The following is an 18,250-nucleotide window of genomic DNA, read 5'->3' as shown; positions in this document are numbered from 1 at the left end:
CATACATGTTGTATATGAATTATGTCATTTCGGATCATAATAAGCTACAGATCTGTATTGCAAATAAAGAAAAGTCTCCATTGGAGTTAATGCCAGCAGACTATGCTCAAGGGAAATTTTTTCCTGAAAAAATTGGTCTATATAATGCTTGTAGGATTGAGACTAAGATTTGATCCTGCTTTTACGGCAAGCAGTAGCAAAAGTTTCAGTAACCTCCATGATAGCCAATTAAATCCTTAGATATCATCAGGATTCATAGCTGCTTAAAAATGTGTGTGTGTACACATACACACACACACCCCCCATCTTAATTTTCCCTGATTGGATGAATAGGGAACAGTAATGGAGGCAGTACACTGCCACATGATGAATGGATTGATTTGGCTACAGTCAAACACATTTAGCTGAAGGTGAAAGTGTCAATCAAAGACAGGAATAGAAATTTTTAAGGAGGTAATTTTTGGTTGTTGGTATTTTAAAGATTTTTCCTAAATAGTGAAACACAAAAAGTATAATTAGATGGCTACTGTGTTGATCTGTGGTCAGGAATTCAATGTGCAGGGTAGCTATTGGAATGTGTTAAAATGGTACAAATACCACATTTCCTATAAACAGCATTAAAAGAAAAATCCAGCTGGATAGAAAAAAAATCCAACTGCACAGATCACAGAGAAACAAGCTCTGTGGGCATTGGACAGTTTCACCAGTACAAAGCTAAAGTTTCTTGCAGCTGTTTGTTATTTTGAGCAACCACTTAAAGGAAAATTTCATGTAAGGCAGTGTAATCACTGCATCTAATCACCAACTATAGTTTGTTAAATAATCAATTCTCATTAAAAAATAAAAGGCTTATCCCTCTCTCTCATATAGAGCAGAGATGCCAAAACAGCTACAGGAATTTTAATAGTGCTTTATTAATTAATTTTTTACATATATACTCCTATTTATCTATCAAGCATTTCATAACTGATGCCCGCAACTTTCTCTAAGGATTGGCTATCAAGGACTGACTAGGAATGTCATTTCAGCTAAGTGGGCTGCTGTATGCATATCTGCTGACAACAGTTTGCTCTTTTGCTTTGACAGCAATGTGTGATGACAGCTCTTTATTGATAAGGCAGAGCAGAAGGTGCAGTGCAGTTGAATCTGGAAAGTGATAAGAGAAAAGAGAGGCAGCTTTGAGATGAGGCTGTAAAGCAAAGGCATATGTGCTTAGATTTTGCTTGATGCCCTGCCATCACACAAGTTCTAGAATATACTCTGGGCTGTGGTGTAGGATAACCAGTGCTTATGCAGAGGAATTAGCTGTTCAGGAGCTTTATTTTTATACCTCTCAAATAATTAAAAAAAAACCCAACAACCAAACAACCTTAACTGCTTGACTTCTCAGAATCAGAATGACAAGGGGTATTTGACATATGGCAGTTCACTAAACCTCTCCTCCTCTAGCACATGGATGAGTAACACAGCAATTCTGTTAGGAAAACCTAATGCAACCTGTAGCCTCCCCAAAAGGAACAAAGTAGGTAGCTTTTGATTTATGCACTGCTTGAAACTGCATTCATCTGCTGATACATATCCACACCTGTGCGACTGGTATGAAGAAAGTTGTCTGTGCAAACCTAGAGATAAATCACTAAACTCTGCCTCTCAAGGGGATACTCAGGTCTCCAGTTCATCACAGGCACTGCAGTTCTGCTGCACGGGACACAGCCTACAAAGCCTATCCAAAGAGATTGTGCACACTCTCAGAAATTATCCCAGCTGTTATCTCCTGTTTTAGATAGCCTATGGCCATTTAACCACATACCACTGATCAAGACATTGCATGAAGGAAAGACTAAAGCAGACAGACTTACAGGGGACAGTGGCACATCTCCTCATACTAGACATCAGTTCTGGCCTGGTCTGTGTGGGAGAGTGGCTGGTGACTGAGCTCATCTCACTCTAACAGGTCAGGCTCAGCAGCTCTTGGTACTTCTGGGGACTTCAATACCCTGGGTATTATCATTCTCCTTTAGCCTCCTCTGCCAAGCACTGTCACTGCAGAAGACAGGATTAGATACAGCTTTGATCTGACCTCCTGATGTTGTTTCTTAAATATCCAGTGAAAAGCACGTATATTTGCCTGAAACAGCAAGAGGAAACATGTGAAGAGGCTGCAGCATATTAACACCCTGAAAAGGCAATTCATCTACTCATACTCCTAACAAGGCATGAGGTAGGATAAATAAGGCAGCTGCTGAACACTAGCAGATCAAGCCTAAGAGTGAGAGACAGGATATGCAGGTCCTGTTCTCAGTGTTCCCTGTGAGCTTGACAAAGTCAAAACCTCCTGCCATCTCTGACCGGCCCAGGTGTGCAAGGAAGGAAAATGGGCAAATAACCACTGCATGCGATGGCACCACTTGAGAGCAGGGGAGTGCTGCTATCTCACAGACTGCATGGGTGAGGTACCCACTAACACAAACTGAAAGGCAACCCACAAACACAAGGTTGCTCAGATCTAAGTAAGGAAGTAGTTCTACATAGATACTAGCAATTTCAGCAGAGAAGAGACTCAGGTTAGAAACATTCAGGTTAGCAACGGTACAGCATCTATGGGGTGATACCAAATTAGAGTGCTGCAATAGTTTTTCATCATCTCCCACCCATTTCCCCTTCTTGTTACTCCCCTCTTTCTCCAGACATGATTTACCACTGCTAGGTAATTGATTATGAGTTCTTGAGTCTTTCTTCTATTTTATATTTCATGCAATTAAGAAAATGCTTTCCTAACACCAGTTTGTGACTGCTCCTCTCATCTGCAAAGCTTTCTGAATATTTATGAACTTTAAGTCAGATCCATCATGCTGCTGAACACTGGAAGTCTGTAGTCTTCACAGGAGTGCTCAGCACTTTGCATGATCAATTCAGTTATTGGACAAGGGCTGGCCTCCAACACCACTGCACATGCTGAACAGGCACTGAAATCAAAGCAATTATTTATAGAGTAAAGGCTTTGCGATGAAAGCAATAGGCTAATTTCTAGCTGATCTCTTTAAACTGTAATGACTCTAGAAACCTTGTTGCAATAGACTGGTTTATGTCAGTTTGAAGAATTGATTTGATCTTTAGGTAAACACATATACATATCTGTATCTAATGGTATTTTCTTATGATCTCATAAATCACAGCACTTGTAAAAATATTAGGGGGCAGGTTCGAATGATACAAAACCTCACATGAAAATATTGCATGCAACTACATTAACAAATAACTACACTGAAATATTAACACAAAGCATGCAGTAATGCCACTTGAGTATATGTTTACAGAATGCATGCAGAGGGCCCACACATAGGGTATTTTTAAACTGTTGATTGGTATCTTCAGTGGGATATTTTAAAAGTACTTTGCATCTGCCAAACTCAAAACTGAGTTCTTCATGTTATTTGGAACAGGTTAGACCAAACACAGAGCCCCTTTTAAACCCCATCCTTAGAAAACACTTTGTGTTGTGGATTTCATGTTTGTTTAAAGTGTTTAATTTATGACAGACATCTGTAGTAACAGCTTTTGCAGACACGTTTTAGTATCCTCTTAAGAACTAAAAAACCTAAGCATGCACTGCTTTCACAGTGAAGCTGGGTGTTTGGATTCCACATTTTCTTCTCTAAGTCTAAACCAGATAGCACCAAACCACAGAAAAATATTCCCATAACCAGTGAAACAACTATTATCTCTGTCTACACTTACCATGGGCCAGGCTTTTCAAACTTGCCCACTAGCTCTGAAGGCAGCTCAGTGTCTGACTGTCTTGTCTGAAGTATGTAGATTTAAAACTTCACCGGATATGAGTATCTGCTACATCCCCTGACTTCAGCTGCAGACACCTCAGTTGAAAGCTCAGGACATCAAGTTAAGCATGAAGAGCTAATGAGACAATTTAGAAAACTTTGGCCTGTCAGATGAAAAGGAGAACCTTGAGAACACCATCAGCCAGGTGATCTTGTGAACATCCATAGCGCATGGGCCTCCATAACACAAAAGCTACCACAACAGAAATAATAACTGATAACAATACTGGCAGCCAGAGGCAAAGCCTGAGGCCTAAATCATTGCCTGTTGGAGTGAAACATAAATTGGTTGTAAATCTCTTTTACCCAAACATACATCTTCAAAATGAGACATATTCGTGTGAATAACCTGCACAGTTGAAAAACAGATTTCTGGTCACCATTGTTGTCAGCTTAGCTGTCTGTAAAGTGAATTTACGTAATAAATATTTATAAAATACCGAGTATTCACTGATAGAAGTGATAGACAAAATGCACTACATGTTGTGAAAAAAATGGTTGGTATGCAATACAGTATTATCTACTATTCAAATCTCACCTATGCTAGAAATCAGATTCCTTCATTATAGTTCTACTATTTTTAGACTGGTGAAATCATTCAGAGAAAATGAGTGCCACACATGAAGATAACACTGACACTTTGAAAAAATGTAGCCAAAATGAAACATGAGCATGTCACGGAATCCACAGAAAGTTTCGAAGCCTCAGCCCACAGAGCAATAGGTATTAGACATGGGAAAGAGACAGAAGGAATCTAAAGTTTCCTAAAATAAGCTGTAACTTTACAAATGCTTGCACATGTGACAGCCCATTGAGCAAGCTTGCATGGTCAAGACTTAATGTGCTTTGATCTTTTTTCCCCTTCCACATTTACAGAATGCCATTGACATGGGCTAAAATTTAAGTTTAAATAGCCTTTTTACTATCAGTAATCTATTGTAAATTCAGAAAAATCAAAACATTTATAAATATATTTTATATATGAGAGTTTAACATATCTAGAGTAAAGTAAAACTATATAGTTTTGAGAGGCATTCTGTGCGGCTGCTTCTATATGCTGTTAACTGTTTGAAAACCTTTGCAACCTTGCATCCGTTTTTTTGGCTTTATTTTTAAGCCAACATAGAAGGAGGAGGAGATTATAGGGTTGGCAGGTACTTTCGCCTGGGTCATCTGAAGAGCCCTGCTGCTGCAAAGACTTACATCGCTCACTTAACTTTTTGTGTTGACAGTTAAGTGTAGGTGCAAGGCTTTGCAGTGAAGTGGGCGGTGGATGCGGAGGTGGGAGTTCAGCCCTACACCCGAATGTTTACATTCCCTTACAAAGGTTCGTATCGACCCAGATTGAGAATCTGAGTCTGTAATACACACAAAGTAAAAGATTAGTTTCTTACTACAGGTAACTTTGCCTCTGTATACTTAGTGCATTATCAGCTGTGTATAATATTAAACACAGACCTGTAGTTTACTAATGCTTTAATTTGATGTTTCCTTGCACTGCTCTTTAAAATAACCTATTTCCGCAAAAATGAACGATGTGCATCTTGGATGTGGTAAATTTATTAAGGTCATAGACAACTATTTGCAGAGCACCACATTTAATGTAGTATTTTTGTACTGTAATGGAAGCATGCCTTCCTTGGGTTCTTTTCCACATATTAAATTGTATTTATTTACCTGTATTTATAACTGTTCAATTTTTAAATATGTTTTAAGAATAAACTTTGTCTGTGGCTTCAAATATTTCAAAATCTCTTTTCAATTTGAAAATGCTCTTGACTATAATTACCTGAACTGAAAGGAGGGACCTACTTCTTCAAGTGAAATAAAGGACTTTTTTAAATGAGGTCTTCTACCCTATTATTTACAAAGTGAATATGCTTCTTTGCTTAAAAATTAAGTCCAGAAGAGGCTTTTTTCATCACCAAACATTTTCCATAAATTTGTCATTACTCTGAGGTAGAGTTATTTTTACCATTTCTTTCAACATGTTAATCAATTATACTTACAACTGGAATTTATACTAGCTGAGGTCTGGTCTAAAGGATTTTGTGCATACACTCCATATGAGGAAAAAGGGAAAAAGGTAGATCAGAACTTTTCCTGAGGTTCATGCAACTGCAACTCAAAATTAAAACAGAAGTAATAATATTACAACACAACCTTTCTGAAAAAACAAACCCTACTTTCAGTGACAGAAATAGTTACTTAAGCAACTCCCTGTAAACCATAGTGGGAACTGGCTAGTATTCTTTCTCCATTCCAGCTGTCATGTGATAGGATGAACGAGCTGACAGAGTAGAAATGACATTTTCATTTTGCTTCTGCTACGGGGCACTAAGATAAGCACAGACATGAGAAGGACATAAAATTCCTCTCCGCTGCTGTGGACAGAAAAGCTAGCAGCCAGCTGTGACCGTTACAGTAGATTATTGACAAAGCAGGACAACACAGGCATGGATCTGAAGGCCAACACTCTCAACGGACACTTGGGTTGCTCCAAAACAAAAACCCAGAAGACACAGCCATGGTTTGCCTGTAGAAGGAAAGCTCTGTCAGAAAAGCCAACTGGCTGCCTATGGCTTTAACCAGAAACTTCTACTAAAGAAAAAAAGGAACAGAAGCTAAAAACACACCAACCCTTAGGATGCAAGTAATGTGTGCTCTTGACATTGACGTGTTTTGCCAGGAGATGTTAAGGTTAGTTTAGTTCTTGCTACTCAAATGTACCAACAAAGAAGCAGGAGGAATGCCCATTAGTTACGTGCTCTGTAGTGAACATGGACCAGGAACACAGCACTGCAGTCCTGAAGCCAAACAAAGAGAGTGGTTAGGAGAAAAGCTTTAGTGTCAAATCCTACATACAAAACTGCTCAAAAAGTCACTGGGAAGGATACCAGTAAAGAAGTTTGAAATATAATCACCTACTCCACACCAGCTGTCAGCCATGCACTATCTGTCTTCCATATTTTTATGGCATTTGTCTTTCACCACAGCTGTCAGTAACTCCCTTATTCATGTTATGCTTGTAGCACACCTGAGGGACAGAGAGGTGTTACTTCCCATTTAGTGAGGGGCAACAGAGACCAGGGGTGGTGTTAAATTGTCAGTTATCTAATTCTGCCTTCCAGAAGCAGCCCATAAAAGTTAGCAGGCATAAATCTTATACAGGAAATTCTTGCATCAAGTCTAAACACGACCCTTTAGCTTGCATAAGGAGCCACGTTCTCCCACCTCTTCCAGTTGCTAGAAGGGGTGTGAATGCATGATGGCATAACTTGCCATGGGCACAAAGGACATCTGTGATAGAAAAGAAACTAAAACAGACCATTAAATTTGGACTTTTGGAGATGAACCACCTTTACCTTTTGTATCATTCAACACTTAACATGGCCTGTAATTCCATGTCCGAAAATGTCATTTATAGCCCAGTAGGTTTACCTCTTACCTCTTCTCTAGTTCTTGGTCCCACGATCCTATGGGATGAAAAGGTTGCCATCCCTCACCTCTTCTATTCTGGCCTACTCTTGCATCTACCGAAGAGTCCCAGTGCTCACACTGCTATGTAAGGTCCTTACACATGAGGGAAAAAAGACTTATTTACTGAACAGCAGGTCACATTTCTAAATGAATATGAGGAATTACAGGAATTAAAGGAGGGATTTGAGGTTGAAATGACAACACTCTTCCACATGAACAGTGCCAACTCTTGGGTTCAAAGAATATCAACTGGCTTAAAAGCTAAAAACAAAAACATCAATCTTAGTTTAAATCCAAATTTCTATTTTTGCCATGTTTTATATCCACTCAGGGCTTGGGGAATATTTTTTTTTATTCAATCCATAGAAATGCCAGTAATCATAAGAAATTGTGATTTTGAAGTCACAAAAAAATATTCTTACAAGCCTCTTTGTTCCCTATGCAGGTTTTTTAAGTAAAACAGCAAACATGACCACAAAGTGTAAGAAAAGAGGCTGCATCTAAAACATATTCAAGTCTGAACTTCACTTCATGCAGGAAAGAAAGCAGCAGAACTCCACACAGTCACAAGATGTGAGAATATTTCTTTTTAATTTAAAACAGTTGCAGCAATGTCATTCACAACCTTTCTCATCTCAGACAAATACTCTCCAAAATGTTAACAGTGTTTCAAGCAAACAACTCTGAATGGTGCAAAGTAAACCAGTACAGACACTTCCAGGATACAACAGTAAAACCACTGAAGGGTGAATAAAAATCAGAAACCGATCTCAGCCATTAAGGTAGGAAGGGCGATGGGGAAAAAAAAATATGTCCAGATATGTATTTTGTATAGTCTTTCAATGCATGAAAACAGCTAAGGAGATAAAAATGGCTGCTGCCAGGATGGAGAACAAAAGGAATGAACTGGAGATGCTTCTAAAACAATCTAACGAGCTCTGGTTGCATCCACATTCAGAATTGTGCTATGACCCAGTGGAGGCTGCCTGAATCAAAGAAAATGGACTGATTCAGGTTTCCGTTACACCAATCAGAAGTAATACCACTGAACCCAGTAGAATTACAAGTGATAGTACCAGAAACATCTAGGCTTGTTTTTAAACCATATCTTTGAATAAATTATTTTTCATCCTAATTATATTTTAGCTAGAAAGATTAAATAGGAATTTGCATCTACATATGTTTGGGAGACTGGGACTGTGACTCAGAGTGAGGGAGCTACTGGATCCAGCATGCTGCTAGGAATGAGAGTGGAAAGGAAAACAAGGAAATTATGTTGAGTTTTTCTTCCTTCCACTCTCCTAACCTAAATGCATCATATGAAAAAGTAAAAAATAGTCCGAAAAATAAAAGCATTGTTTGCTGCCAAGCCCTGGGTTGCCATAATTCTCAGGTTAGATTGTCTCAAACAGCTCACAGTGATTTTTCTTCTTCCATCCTTTTTTGTCAAGAGGCTCCCAGCACACCTGACCCCCAACAGTTATTACAGCTCCCAGATACACAGAGTTTCCTCATCAGCCATTGCCCAGCTTATGCACTGAGGCTTAGCCCAGCACAATTAAGTGCAGATAAGTTTTATCAGGCAAAGCCTGATAGTCATCTGTTCAGTACAGTCTGTTTGATTGTGGCTTCTGCATGTTGAAATCTAAAAAAAAAAAACTAAACAAAAAACCCCACCCAACCCCCACCAAAGTCCTCTCCCCAACACTAGCCTGAAGAGTCAGGAGTTTACATCCTGCTCCTCCATATTCATGATGTTCTTCACACATATCCCATCACAAAAGTGAGATGACTTAACTGGCTGTTTGAAAAAGGAGGGAAGCCACTACTTTGGGAGATAATTCTTCAGCTGAAGAACTTTAACATATTTTCAAGTGCTAAATTTTAGAAGATCCATAAGCCTTTCCCCTAAACTGTTCCCTGCACTTCTGACCCACTTGGTAGTTAGGCAAAGAGTACACAAGAGTGATGAACTGAAAAGAATTTTAGAAGTCAAACTGCTACAGTTCACCTAACACCGCTAGCAAACGGCTCTTCCCTTTCATTTACCATTTCCAGTTTATCATCTTCTAGCTTTCTGAAGTTTCCTATTAACTGAGATCAATCAGTTCTACAGCCACTCCAGTTTTAGGATGTACCAGACAAACAGTTTGCAAGAGTTCAAGCTCCATTCTTAATACTATGAGACCAGCCATGTTTCCAGTTTACTAATGAACATGGGAACTCTGTTGGCCTTTATTTACTCGAGGTGTTTAAATAAAAAGGCAGTGGCCACCAGATCTTGTTAGTTTCTAAATAGCCCTTTAAGTCCATGAGGCAAGAGGGAAGCTGTTGCAACTTCCTTGAAATATAACTGGGCATTCAAAAAAATTCAAAAAGAGGGAAAAAAAAACCCCAAAGAGAGGCCTTTTGTCCTTTTTCCACTGCCAGAATGAAAAAGCACAAACATAGGTATACGGAATTTTTTGTTCTTTCACTTTAAATAGAAGATGTATCACTGCATAATTTGCTGATCCCATTTTCAAATCTGGCATTTTCTGGTGAAATACACAATACTCAAAACCTGGAAGGAAAAAAAAAATTACTGGCAGCTTTTCTTTTGTCCAGAACTGGTGGCTCAATAATTACAAGGCAGCTGAATCTCACAGGAGCCACTTACTAATGCACTACGATGCTGTTCTTTTGTGTCAGTAAGAGCACTAAGTGCAGGAAGCTTTCCCAGCAATTAGGCATCATTTACACTCCACAGAATTATTGCACTAGAATTTCTCTCATAATCTTTTGAGATCTAAAACTTATTTCAAAAAACAGTCAACAGTGGTTTTTGGCTCTGCATGAGGCTGTATAACCCAGAGGGAGAACTGGTTTTTCCCCAAACACTGGAAAAAATAAAATGCCCTACTCATAACCAGATTTTTAATTTGGGTTCTCTTCTGTAGTGTATAGCTGCCTGAATTTTGCTATTAAACTTGCAGGCACTGAGAAGGCAGAGAAAATATAGTTACACTTCCCTGCCTTTCTTGCAGTCTGTAAGGAGGATTTCTTTCTTAACTGTTCCAATTTATTTTGAGGGTTCGGTAAGATTATATGAGGCAACTCCAGCAACAGCCTCTAAGCAGTGGCCAACACTGTGAACCTTTGGGGTTTTTTTGGAACCATGAAAGGTTTCATTCTCACTAGTGTATTTTTTCTAGAATTTGTGTTTTCAAATACAATTTAAAAACATACATATATATTCTTGCCTGTGACACAAACTGAAACAACAAGTGGGGGAAAAAAAAAAAAAGACAGGAAAGGCCAGCCCTCACCTACCCACCCCTTCATCCCTGCCAGAGATCTAAAACCCCTTTTAGGTTGTGTCTGTTCAAGAGATCAGATTATTGGTGTGTTTGCAAGTTTTAAGACAGCTGAAACATCAATTCAAAGTGAGGGGTTTTTTTTGTTCTTGGGTTTTTACGTTTTTGGTTTCTTTTGTTAATGGGAAGGAGGATAAAGGAGCAAATCAATAAATCAGCAATTTTACTAAACCATTTTCCCCACTCATGAATCGAACTAAATATTTAAGCAATCTTTGGCAGAAAGCAGAATTGCACTGTGAGTACTTTGTCAGGGAGTTGATTTCAGCTGGAATGTGAGTGGTCTAGATGCAAATTTCCCTGAAATAAATATAATGGGATATTAACCCCTTCTTTACCTCCTTCATAATAAACAAATTAAATAATAGTCTTGCCTTTCCTGAGGGTATGCATTTAATTTTAGTCAGAAAGTCTCCTTCTTTTAGCCATTTGTAATCCCAAATCTATTGGAAGAATTTGCAAAACAAACATTCAAGAGAAGATGAAGAAACTTATGTTTGCAAAAGTAAAATCTTCTATTTCTTTTTGGCAGTAAGTGTACAGGGCACCGACAGGAGATTGCTTCCATCTCCATTACTTTCTTAGGTTTATGCATCAAAAAGGCAAACCAAAATACTATAAAAGTGAATTCCAATAGATATAACGTTAGTTGACTTTTCTCACTGTAGTGAAAATAATTTCTCAAATAAGACATTTTGCTTTGAAGAATACTCACACACACCCCTCCCTCCAACTTTATATGTGGTATGATTTTAAGTGGTCTGGACTGGCTGAAATCACAGGCTCTCAGTTACCAAAGATGCAAATTATTTCTTCGCTGCCTTCAACAGATGCATGGACAAACCAGGCAGGAGCTGGGCTCAACTGGGCTGTTTTTGTTCAACTCTGAAACTTCTGGTTTTTTCAGACTTTTCAAGTCTGAAACTTGCTTTTTTTTGAGCTGCAAACTCAACCAGTAATCTGCATGGTCTTAAGGTACCCTTAAGGTGTATAAATTTAAAACAATGTACTATACATCACCTAATAGAAATTTTTCCACTAACATGTAAGGCAACATCAAATGACCATTTTTAAATAAACTATAAATATCCCACGTTTTCCTTTGCTTTTGGCAGTCCAAGGGTTAGGGGTCTTTTATAGGTTTTAGATTTTCTTTTTTTCTGTACACCTTTTCAGGCAGGTTAAAAAGGCTTATGGCTTGTTAAGGCCAGGTAATAGATCTGAGGCCTAACTTGGTATCCTGTGGTAAAAATACATGTAGCCCAGGTCTTTGGGAGGTCGTTCTGAGGCACAGACTCTAAGGTCATTGTAGATCACCCATCTGAAACAAAAACAAGATTGATTACATTCCATCTATAAACATCACGACAAGTTTATCAGGGACTTCTCAGACCCAAACTTCAAAGAGCTTCAAATCTAAAATTAGGCATCACAACAAGAACAAAAGATCAGAGAAGCAGCTGAAGCAGGTTTACTGGGAGAGTCAGGAATTAAAAAGGAAGAGGGATGTGGAGAGGAATGTGTAGTTTAAGTTCAAATGAAGCAGAATCAGGGATTCCCAATGCCAAATAATAGCAGCATATCAAACTCACAGTCAAGATCAGCCCTGCAGTTCTAGCAATACTAGTACCAGCCCATAGTTTGATGGGTTTCTACTGATGGAGAAAGAAAGGAAGTTGTGGGAGGCTCAGATAAACAAAGCCAGATACAGAACCAATGCCCCAAAACAAGCAGAGACTTGGAACAGCAAGCGCAGGGGAGCTAATAGTACATTTCAGCATAGACCTCAGTGAAATCAGAACTGACTCATCACACCTACAATTGGTAAAAATCTTCATTTCTTTGGTGGGAAATGTCTGCATAGTAATGACATGCATGTTTTGTCTGCCATGAATACACACCCTGCTCTGCACAGATACACGCTTCAAAGAAAACTTTTGCTCATCCCTGTGTGTCTCCCAATTCCACTCACCTTCCTTCTTTTTTGAGATGGCAAACATAGTGGCCACTCATTGTGGATGTTCCCATGTGGCTGATGAACCCAAACAGTTCGTATCCTGTTTTGAGAAATACAAATGGGACCATAAGCTTTTATTACTAACATTCCAATATGAATCCAGGGGAAACTTTCTTTCTAATACTGGAGAAGTGTCTAAGCACTCCTAACTCAGACTCTGCATTCCCAAGCACAGTTTCTGTTAAGACTGCAGCATATTCTCACCTTAACTAGCAGTCAGATTCACTGTCAAACATCAAAACCAATTCAAATCAAACCCACATAGATCTGTGCACATACAGCAGAGCTGTGATCACAGCCCCTACTAGGAAAGGGGAAACAGCAGATTCATTCCCAGTTCACAGAGAGCACCACAGAATGTGCCAGATGTGAAGTTCATTCTGCACACAAATTAGCTATGTCTGTTAAGTGAGATCACAGTTCTCCTATAAATCCAACAAAAACCAGAAGTTTAAATTTCAGCAGTCCATAAAAGAAAGGACAGGAAAGAAACCTCTTCCTTTAATAATATGAGGACAATTTTTGTGCTTAAGAGTCTCTGGACACAACTCAGTGTTGGTCCTCCATCCCCACCCATTCATGCCATTCACCCAAATTACCACCAAAAGTAAAAGGGTACCTTCTTTCAGGATATTGCATAAGGACAGGGGCCTGGATTTTGGTGGAGAGGGCTTTCTGGAGCCATTTTACAGTATCATGTTGGTTATCAGGATTTCAGGCACTCAGTAAATGGTCTCAGTCTATAAAGGCTAAGTACCACAAAAAATAATTATTCCAAATCTTTTTTTTTTAACCTAATGATAATCAATGTTTCCCATGTCTCCAAGAGACTTAAGATTGGTCTTTATGATGTTAGAAACAAAGAAATGAATGTTCTCATATAATAACAGCAAGCAGAGAAATAAAAACCAAATTGGCTGTTAATTTTATTTTGTAAGACTATTACAGACAAGATCAGAATTGTGGGTTTAGAACATACTGCAGTTACTAGAATTGGTCACTAAAGACTTCTCAAAAAATGTTACGTGACATCTTTATGTTAGAACCACCGCTGAGCTTTAGTGCTTTTATGCTTAAAATAGGTTCTTTGCCTACTTCACAACTTTGCTCTACGTTAGCCCCACCTTGTGGTTTCATTAGCAGTAGTATGACAGGTTCTCAAAGAAAAAGAAAACCCACAAAAGAAAACAGCAAAGCAGGACATGCAGGCTATCAACTATATCTGCCATATTTAGAATAAGTAACTTGGTTGAAGGGATTATCAAATCTCCCATCAGACCACAGGAGGACAGAAACTCAGGTGGTCTGCAACAGCAGTGTTATTTTTAGAATGCTCAGCCTCTGAAGATTTAAGCATTCTAGCTTTTCTTTGTCTTTTGATCTTATAGCAGCAAAATGAAAAGTAAAGCTTGGCCAGAAGAGACTTACATGCTGTGGCAACAAGGGACTTGGACTTGGGTTACTCAGTGAGTCCACAGAAAGAGTTTTCTCATCAAACACAGCCCACAGAATTTATCAGCCCCACAGAGCTGGACTCAGCACCAGAAGCAATATTAGAAGTAAATTGTCTGGATCATGTCCAAAAAACCCACAATGACCACTTTCAAAACAGAATGGTGGAGATGTGACACAACATGATAGCCAGCTGTAAGCTGAAGAACTTACTCCCAGGCCCATCTTTGATCCTGGGTCTCTCCGACCCTGTCTGTGCGAGGATATTGGCATCAGTGTTATTCTCCATATCCATCACGTCCAAAGCAGGTTCACTTTCTTCCTCAAGTTCAGGGTGGTTGAAGATCCATTCCAGTGCGCGCTCCAAATTATTGTTCTGCAAGTCAAACAAGCAAAAGAGCAGCCTTTAATACATTCTCTAGCATCATGCTATCACTCATGAGCCTTTGAACAGAGCAAGGATCACATTAGACAACACTTAAAACATGTAAGATACATACTCTACTTCCATGGAAAATAGTATTCAACAAGCACTCTGCAGAAGTGTGACAGACACAAGCTGGAACACAGGAGGTTCCACTTAAATTTGAGAAGAAACTTCTTCTCAGTGAGGCTGACAGAGCACTGGAACAGGCTGCCCAGAGAGGTTGTGGAGTCTCCTTCTATGGAGACATTCAAAACCCGCCTGGACGCCTTCCTGTGTAACCTCATCTGGGTGTTCCTGCTCCGGCAGGGGGATTGGACTGGATGAGCTTTTGAGGTCCCTTCCAATCCCTAACGTTCTGTGATTCTGTGAGATGGAAAAGAAATCCTCCCACAATTATACCCACAGCCCCCAGGTTCTCATCTTCAAGATGCATAGCCTCTAGGCTATGTTTCTCAACAGATGGCAAAAGAAGCTAAGTTTTCCTCACTTTCCTCCACATTTTCCATTTCCTCACTTTCCTCAACACTCAAGTGAAGCACATAAACCACCTTCCTCACTCTAACCCAGACAAGTCAGGCATCCTGCACTTTGCCAGAACAATTCTATGCGCATCATCCACTAACTGGATTTTTATACACGTTTCAAAGGCATCTGAGCACATGCATGTACAAAGCACATTATATGAAACAAAACCCAAGTGGTAACAATAACTCATGGAACTCACTGTTGCCTTCAGTGCTTGAATTGCTAGATTCCTTTGGAAGCCCATAGAAATGATAATTGAAACCATCTCTTCAGGAGGTTGGTTATCTAGCCCAACAGCTCCAAATGCAGCAGCTCCACTGGAAGCAATTTCTCCAAATGCAGATATGAGCAATGGCTCAGCGAAGTCTGGAACAAACAAACATTCATCAGTTCCTTCTTTTGCTCCACTGAACTGGAAAGTCAACAACAAACACAAACAAACAACAAAAGCAGTCCTGAAATCAACATAAGTTCATTTCACTGGCCCAGTTGGGATATAGATGTGCAGAAAGCCTGAAAAAGAACAAGATGAACGTGCACGTTACAAAATATCTGGGTGAACAAACCCATACTGAGCAGGCTGTAACAACTTGGCACACCACAGAAGTGAAACAACTGCAGGAAAGTAGCAAAAATTGGTATGGAAGCAGTGGTAACACAAGAATAGTAGACAATCCAGCTAATATATGTGTAAATGCAAAATGAACTGATTCCATAGCTGAAATATGTCAGTTAAGCCCAAGTGAAATTCATTCCTCAATCATACAAGCAGCACAAAAACCCACAATGAAATGTGAAATCAACCAAATCTGGAGTTTCCTGGCAAGGTAAAGGCTCAGGTATACTCAGTCCTGCATCATGGCTCCAAACTTGGCATGGATGAAACACAGGAAGTGAAGAACATCTAGCAGCCCTGTCCATCACTAAATAGCCCAAGCTCTAAGCATGGCATGAGTGCTGAGCTAGAGAAGGCTGATATGGAAGAAAAGCGTCTGGACCACAGGATTCTTTGTACTTACACTTGATCACAAGTCAGCTTCCCCCTTAGCAGCAAGGACCTAGCCAAAAGGTGGAAAACAGAAAGCTGGCCCACACCATCAGTGAGGACAGGAGAGGGTACTTCTGGTGTAACTTAGGCTTCTTGTCCTCTTCTAGGCAGAGGATGCCACATAATGGTCAAGATCTGTATATCCCAGGAGCAGCTTGGGAAAATTCACTCACACCTCCAGGTTTCCTTGGGTGGGGAAGGGGGCCACTGTTTCTCTGTCACACATAAAATTTCTGCCAACTGTCAAAACACACAACCATGTGTGTTATGTGGGTTCAACTTATGCCTTTCCAGTTACTGACCTGGCTCTTCCATGTGTGCAATGATCCAGTTGAAAGCGACTTCAGCACCCAGGTTGCCTGTATAGTACACAGCTTTCCGACATGCTTCCAAAGGAAAACCCATCTCTGCCAGTTGCATAACTGAAGACTCATCAATATCTAGGGCTACAAGAAAGGACCTTCTAAAATATAAAAGCCTAATTTCATCCATTGTATAGTATTTCTTATTGTTATTCATGATACCACATATTACAATTCCTATCTCTTGGATTTGTTTTAGTACCACAATAAATCCACACCCATTAGAAGACAACCTTGTACAAAGCATTATAGCATTTGATATGGACTTACTGGTCCATACAATACTGCATGCATCTCTGAAGACAGAGAAGCCATTAGCTGAGCAAAAGCATGACAATTTTTTAAGCAGCTGAAATACCAGTCTCAGAAAATGAGATACGTACACTCCACGAAATGGTTCGTCATACGATCTGAAAATTGAGAAAGGAAAAGGACTTACATGAAGGCTAAGTAGATTCATACAAGAAAAACAATTTCATGTTTTTAAAATCATAGAAAAATTTGACCTCATACAGGCAGGGCTTGTGTATACTTACATCCCTGATGTTTTTGCCATGAATTAGACCAAGCATGTTTCTGCCCAGGAATTTCCCTAATTCAACTCAGAGCAAAGTGTAACTGGTGCTATCAACCAGTAGGAAATATAGCTGATGGCTGACCTAAACCAACTTAAGCAAGAATAAATAAGATACCATCACCCACGCACTTACATTAAAACTAGGACAGTCCATTGAGCAAGAGGATAAAAAAAGAATAGGCCTTGGTATGGAACCTACAGATAAGGGACAAAATTAAAACCTTTAGAGAACTGAATTTTGCCATAGCCTTTGCTCTGACACAAAATTTCAGTTACTAGCTTCCTTTCACATGCATACAGCTTGATATTATACCACCACTATTATAAATATCCAAGCAAATGGGGCAATCATGTCATGAGAGTAGTTGCTTTACTGGTTTCCTATTAAATACTGAGGCAGCCAAACTTAAGTCATCTGGAGGAAATTGCAACAACCTGAGTCTAAGGTCACACTCTAACAACATGATTTTACTTCTACAAACTGTTTCATTCTCCAGAGAAACTCAGGAAATGGGGAAGGAGGATATTCTAATATTCTTGTTTCTGAACTTTAGCATAAAGAAATAGTATTTAAGAAAAAAGCAGTATAGCATGTTAATTACTCCTCTTTCTTTCTGCTCTACAAATATTTTAGTCAGCAGTTTGACATCAGCTCCTTGAAACAGCCTTTTTTATGGGCTATACAGCCCATGCACATCTAGAGAAGTGGACTATGCATGCACACAGAGCTGCTAGTGCCTAATGTAATCTAACAATTCTTGTAATTTAAAAATGAGTAAGATTTTGAATATTATTCTATGACTGGAAAGCTGTTTTCTTAAATTGTAGTCCTTTGTGTATTAAGTATTGTTGTACTGTGAATGAATTGTTTCTACAGACATGGTGTGTTTGTTGTTCCACCATGAACCAAAGTGCTTCAAGATATCCAAGTAAATTCTGCAACTGAACAGAAGACCATCTGCTCAGAACTGTAACACTAAAATCCTACAGCAAATTATCATAGTAAGATGGATTTTAAAATTCTTTCTGACCAGGATGGTCCATATACTGTACACAAGGGAGTACACAGGAACTGAGAGACTGATTTAGCTACAGTAGCACCCAGACTGCTTCATCCGTTTCAAACAAAATTTAGTACAGAAGTGCCCAAAAGATAACAGCAATTTA

At 39.3% G+C, this 18,250-nt stretch overlaps 1 protein-coding gene across 1 annotated transcript in view; it reads right to left on the bottom strand.

Annotated features, from left to right (window-relative positions):
• Positions 1–11,844: 11,844 nt before the first annotated feature.
• Positions 11,845–18,250, bottom strand: part of USP13 (ubiquitin specific peptidase 13 (isopeptidase T-3)) — a 40,066-nt gene continuing 33,660 nt past the window's right edge. Inside the window, exons 15-20 of the mRNA XM_010183270.1 lie at positions 16,890–16,916; positions 16,447–16,590; positions 15,296–15,462; positions 14,358–14,520; positions 12,648–12,732; positions 11,845–11,996 (exon numbers count right to left, since the gene is read on the bottom strand). Coding sequence (XP_010181572.1) covers positions 11,903–11,996; positions 12,648–12,732; positions 14,358–14,520; positions 15,296–15,462; positions 16,447–16,590; positions 16,890–16,916 — 680 coding nt within the window. The 3' untranslated portion in view covers positions 11,845–11,902. The remainder of the gene's footprint in view (positions 11,997–12,647; positions 12,733–14,357; positions 14,521–15,295; positions 15,463–16,446; positions 16,591–16,889; positions 16,917–18,250) is intronic.

This window comes from Mesitornis unicolor, unplaced genomic scaffold (genome assembly GCF_000695765.1).
Source record: "Mesitornis unicolor isolate BGI_N332 unplaced genomic scaffold, ASM69576v1 scaffold18014, whole genome shotgun sequence".
NCBI classification, from domain to species: Eukaryota; Metazoa; Chordata; class Aves; order Mesitornithiformes; family Mesitornithidae; genus Mesitornis; species Mesitornis unicolor.
This window is presented reverse-complemented; position numbering and strand designations above follow the sequence as displayed.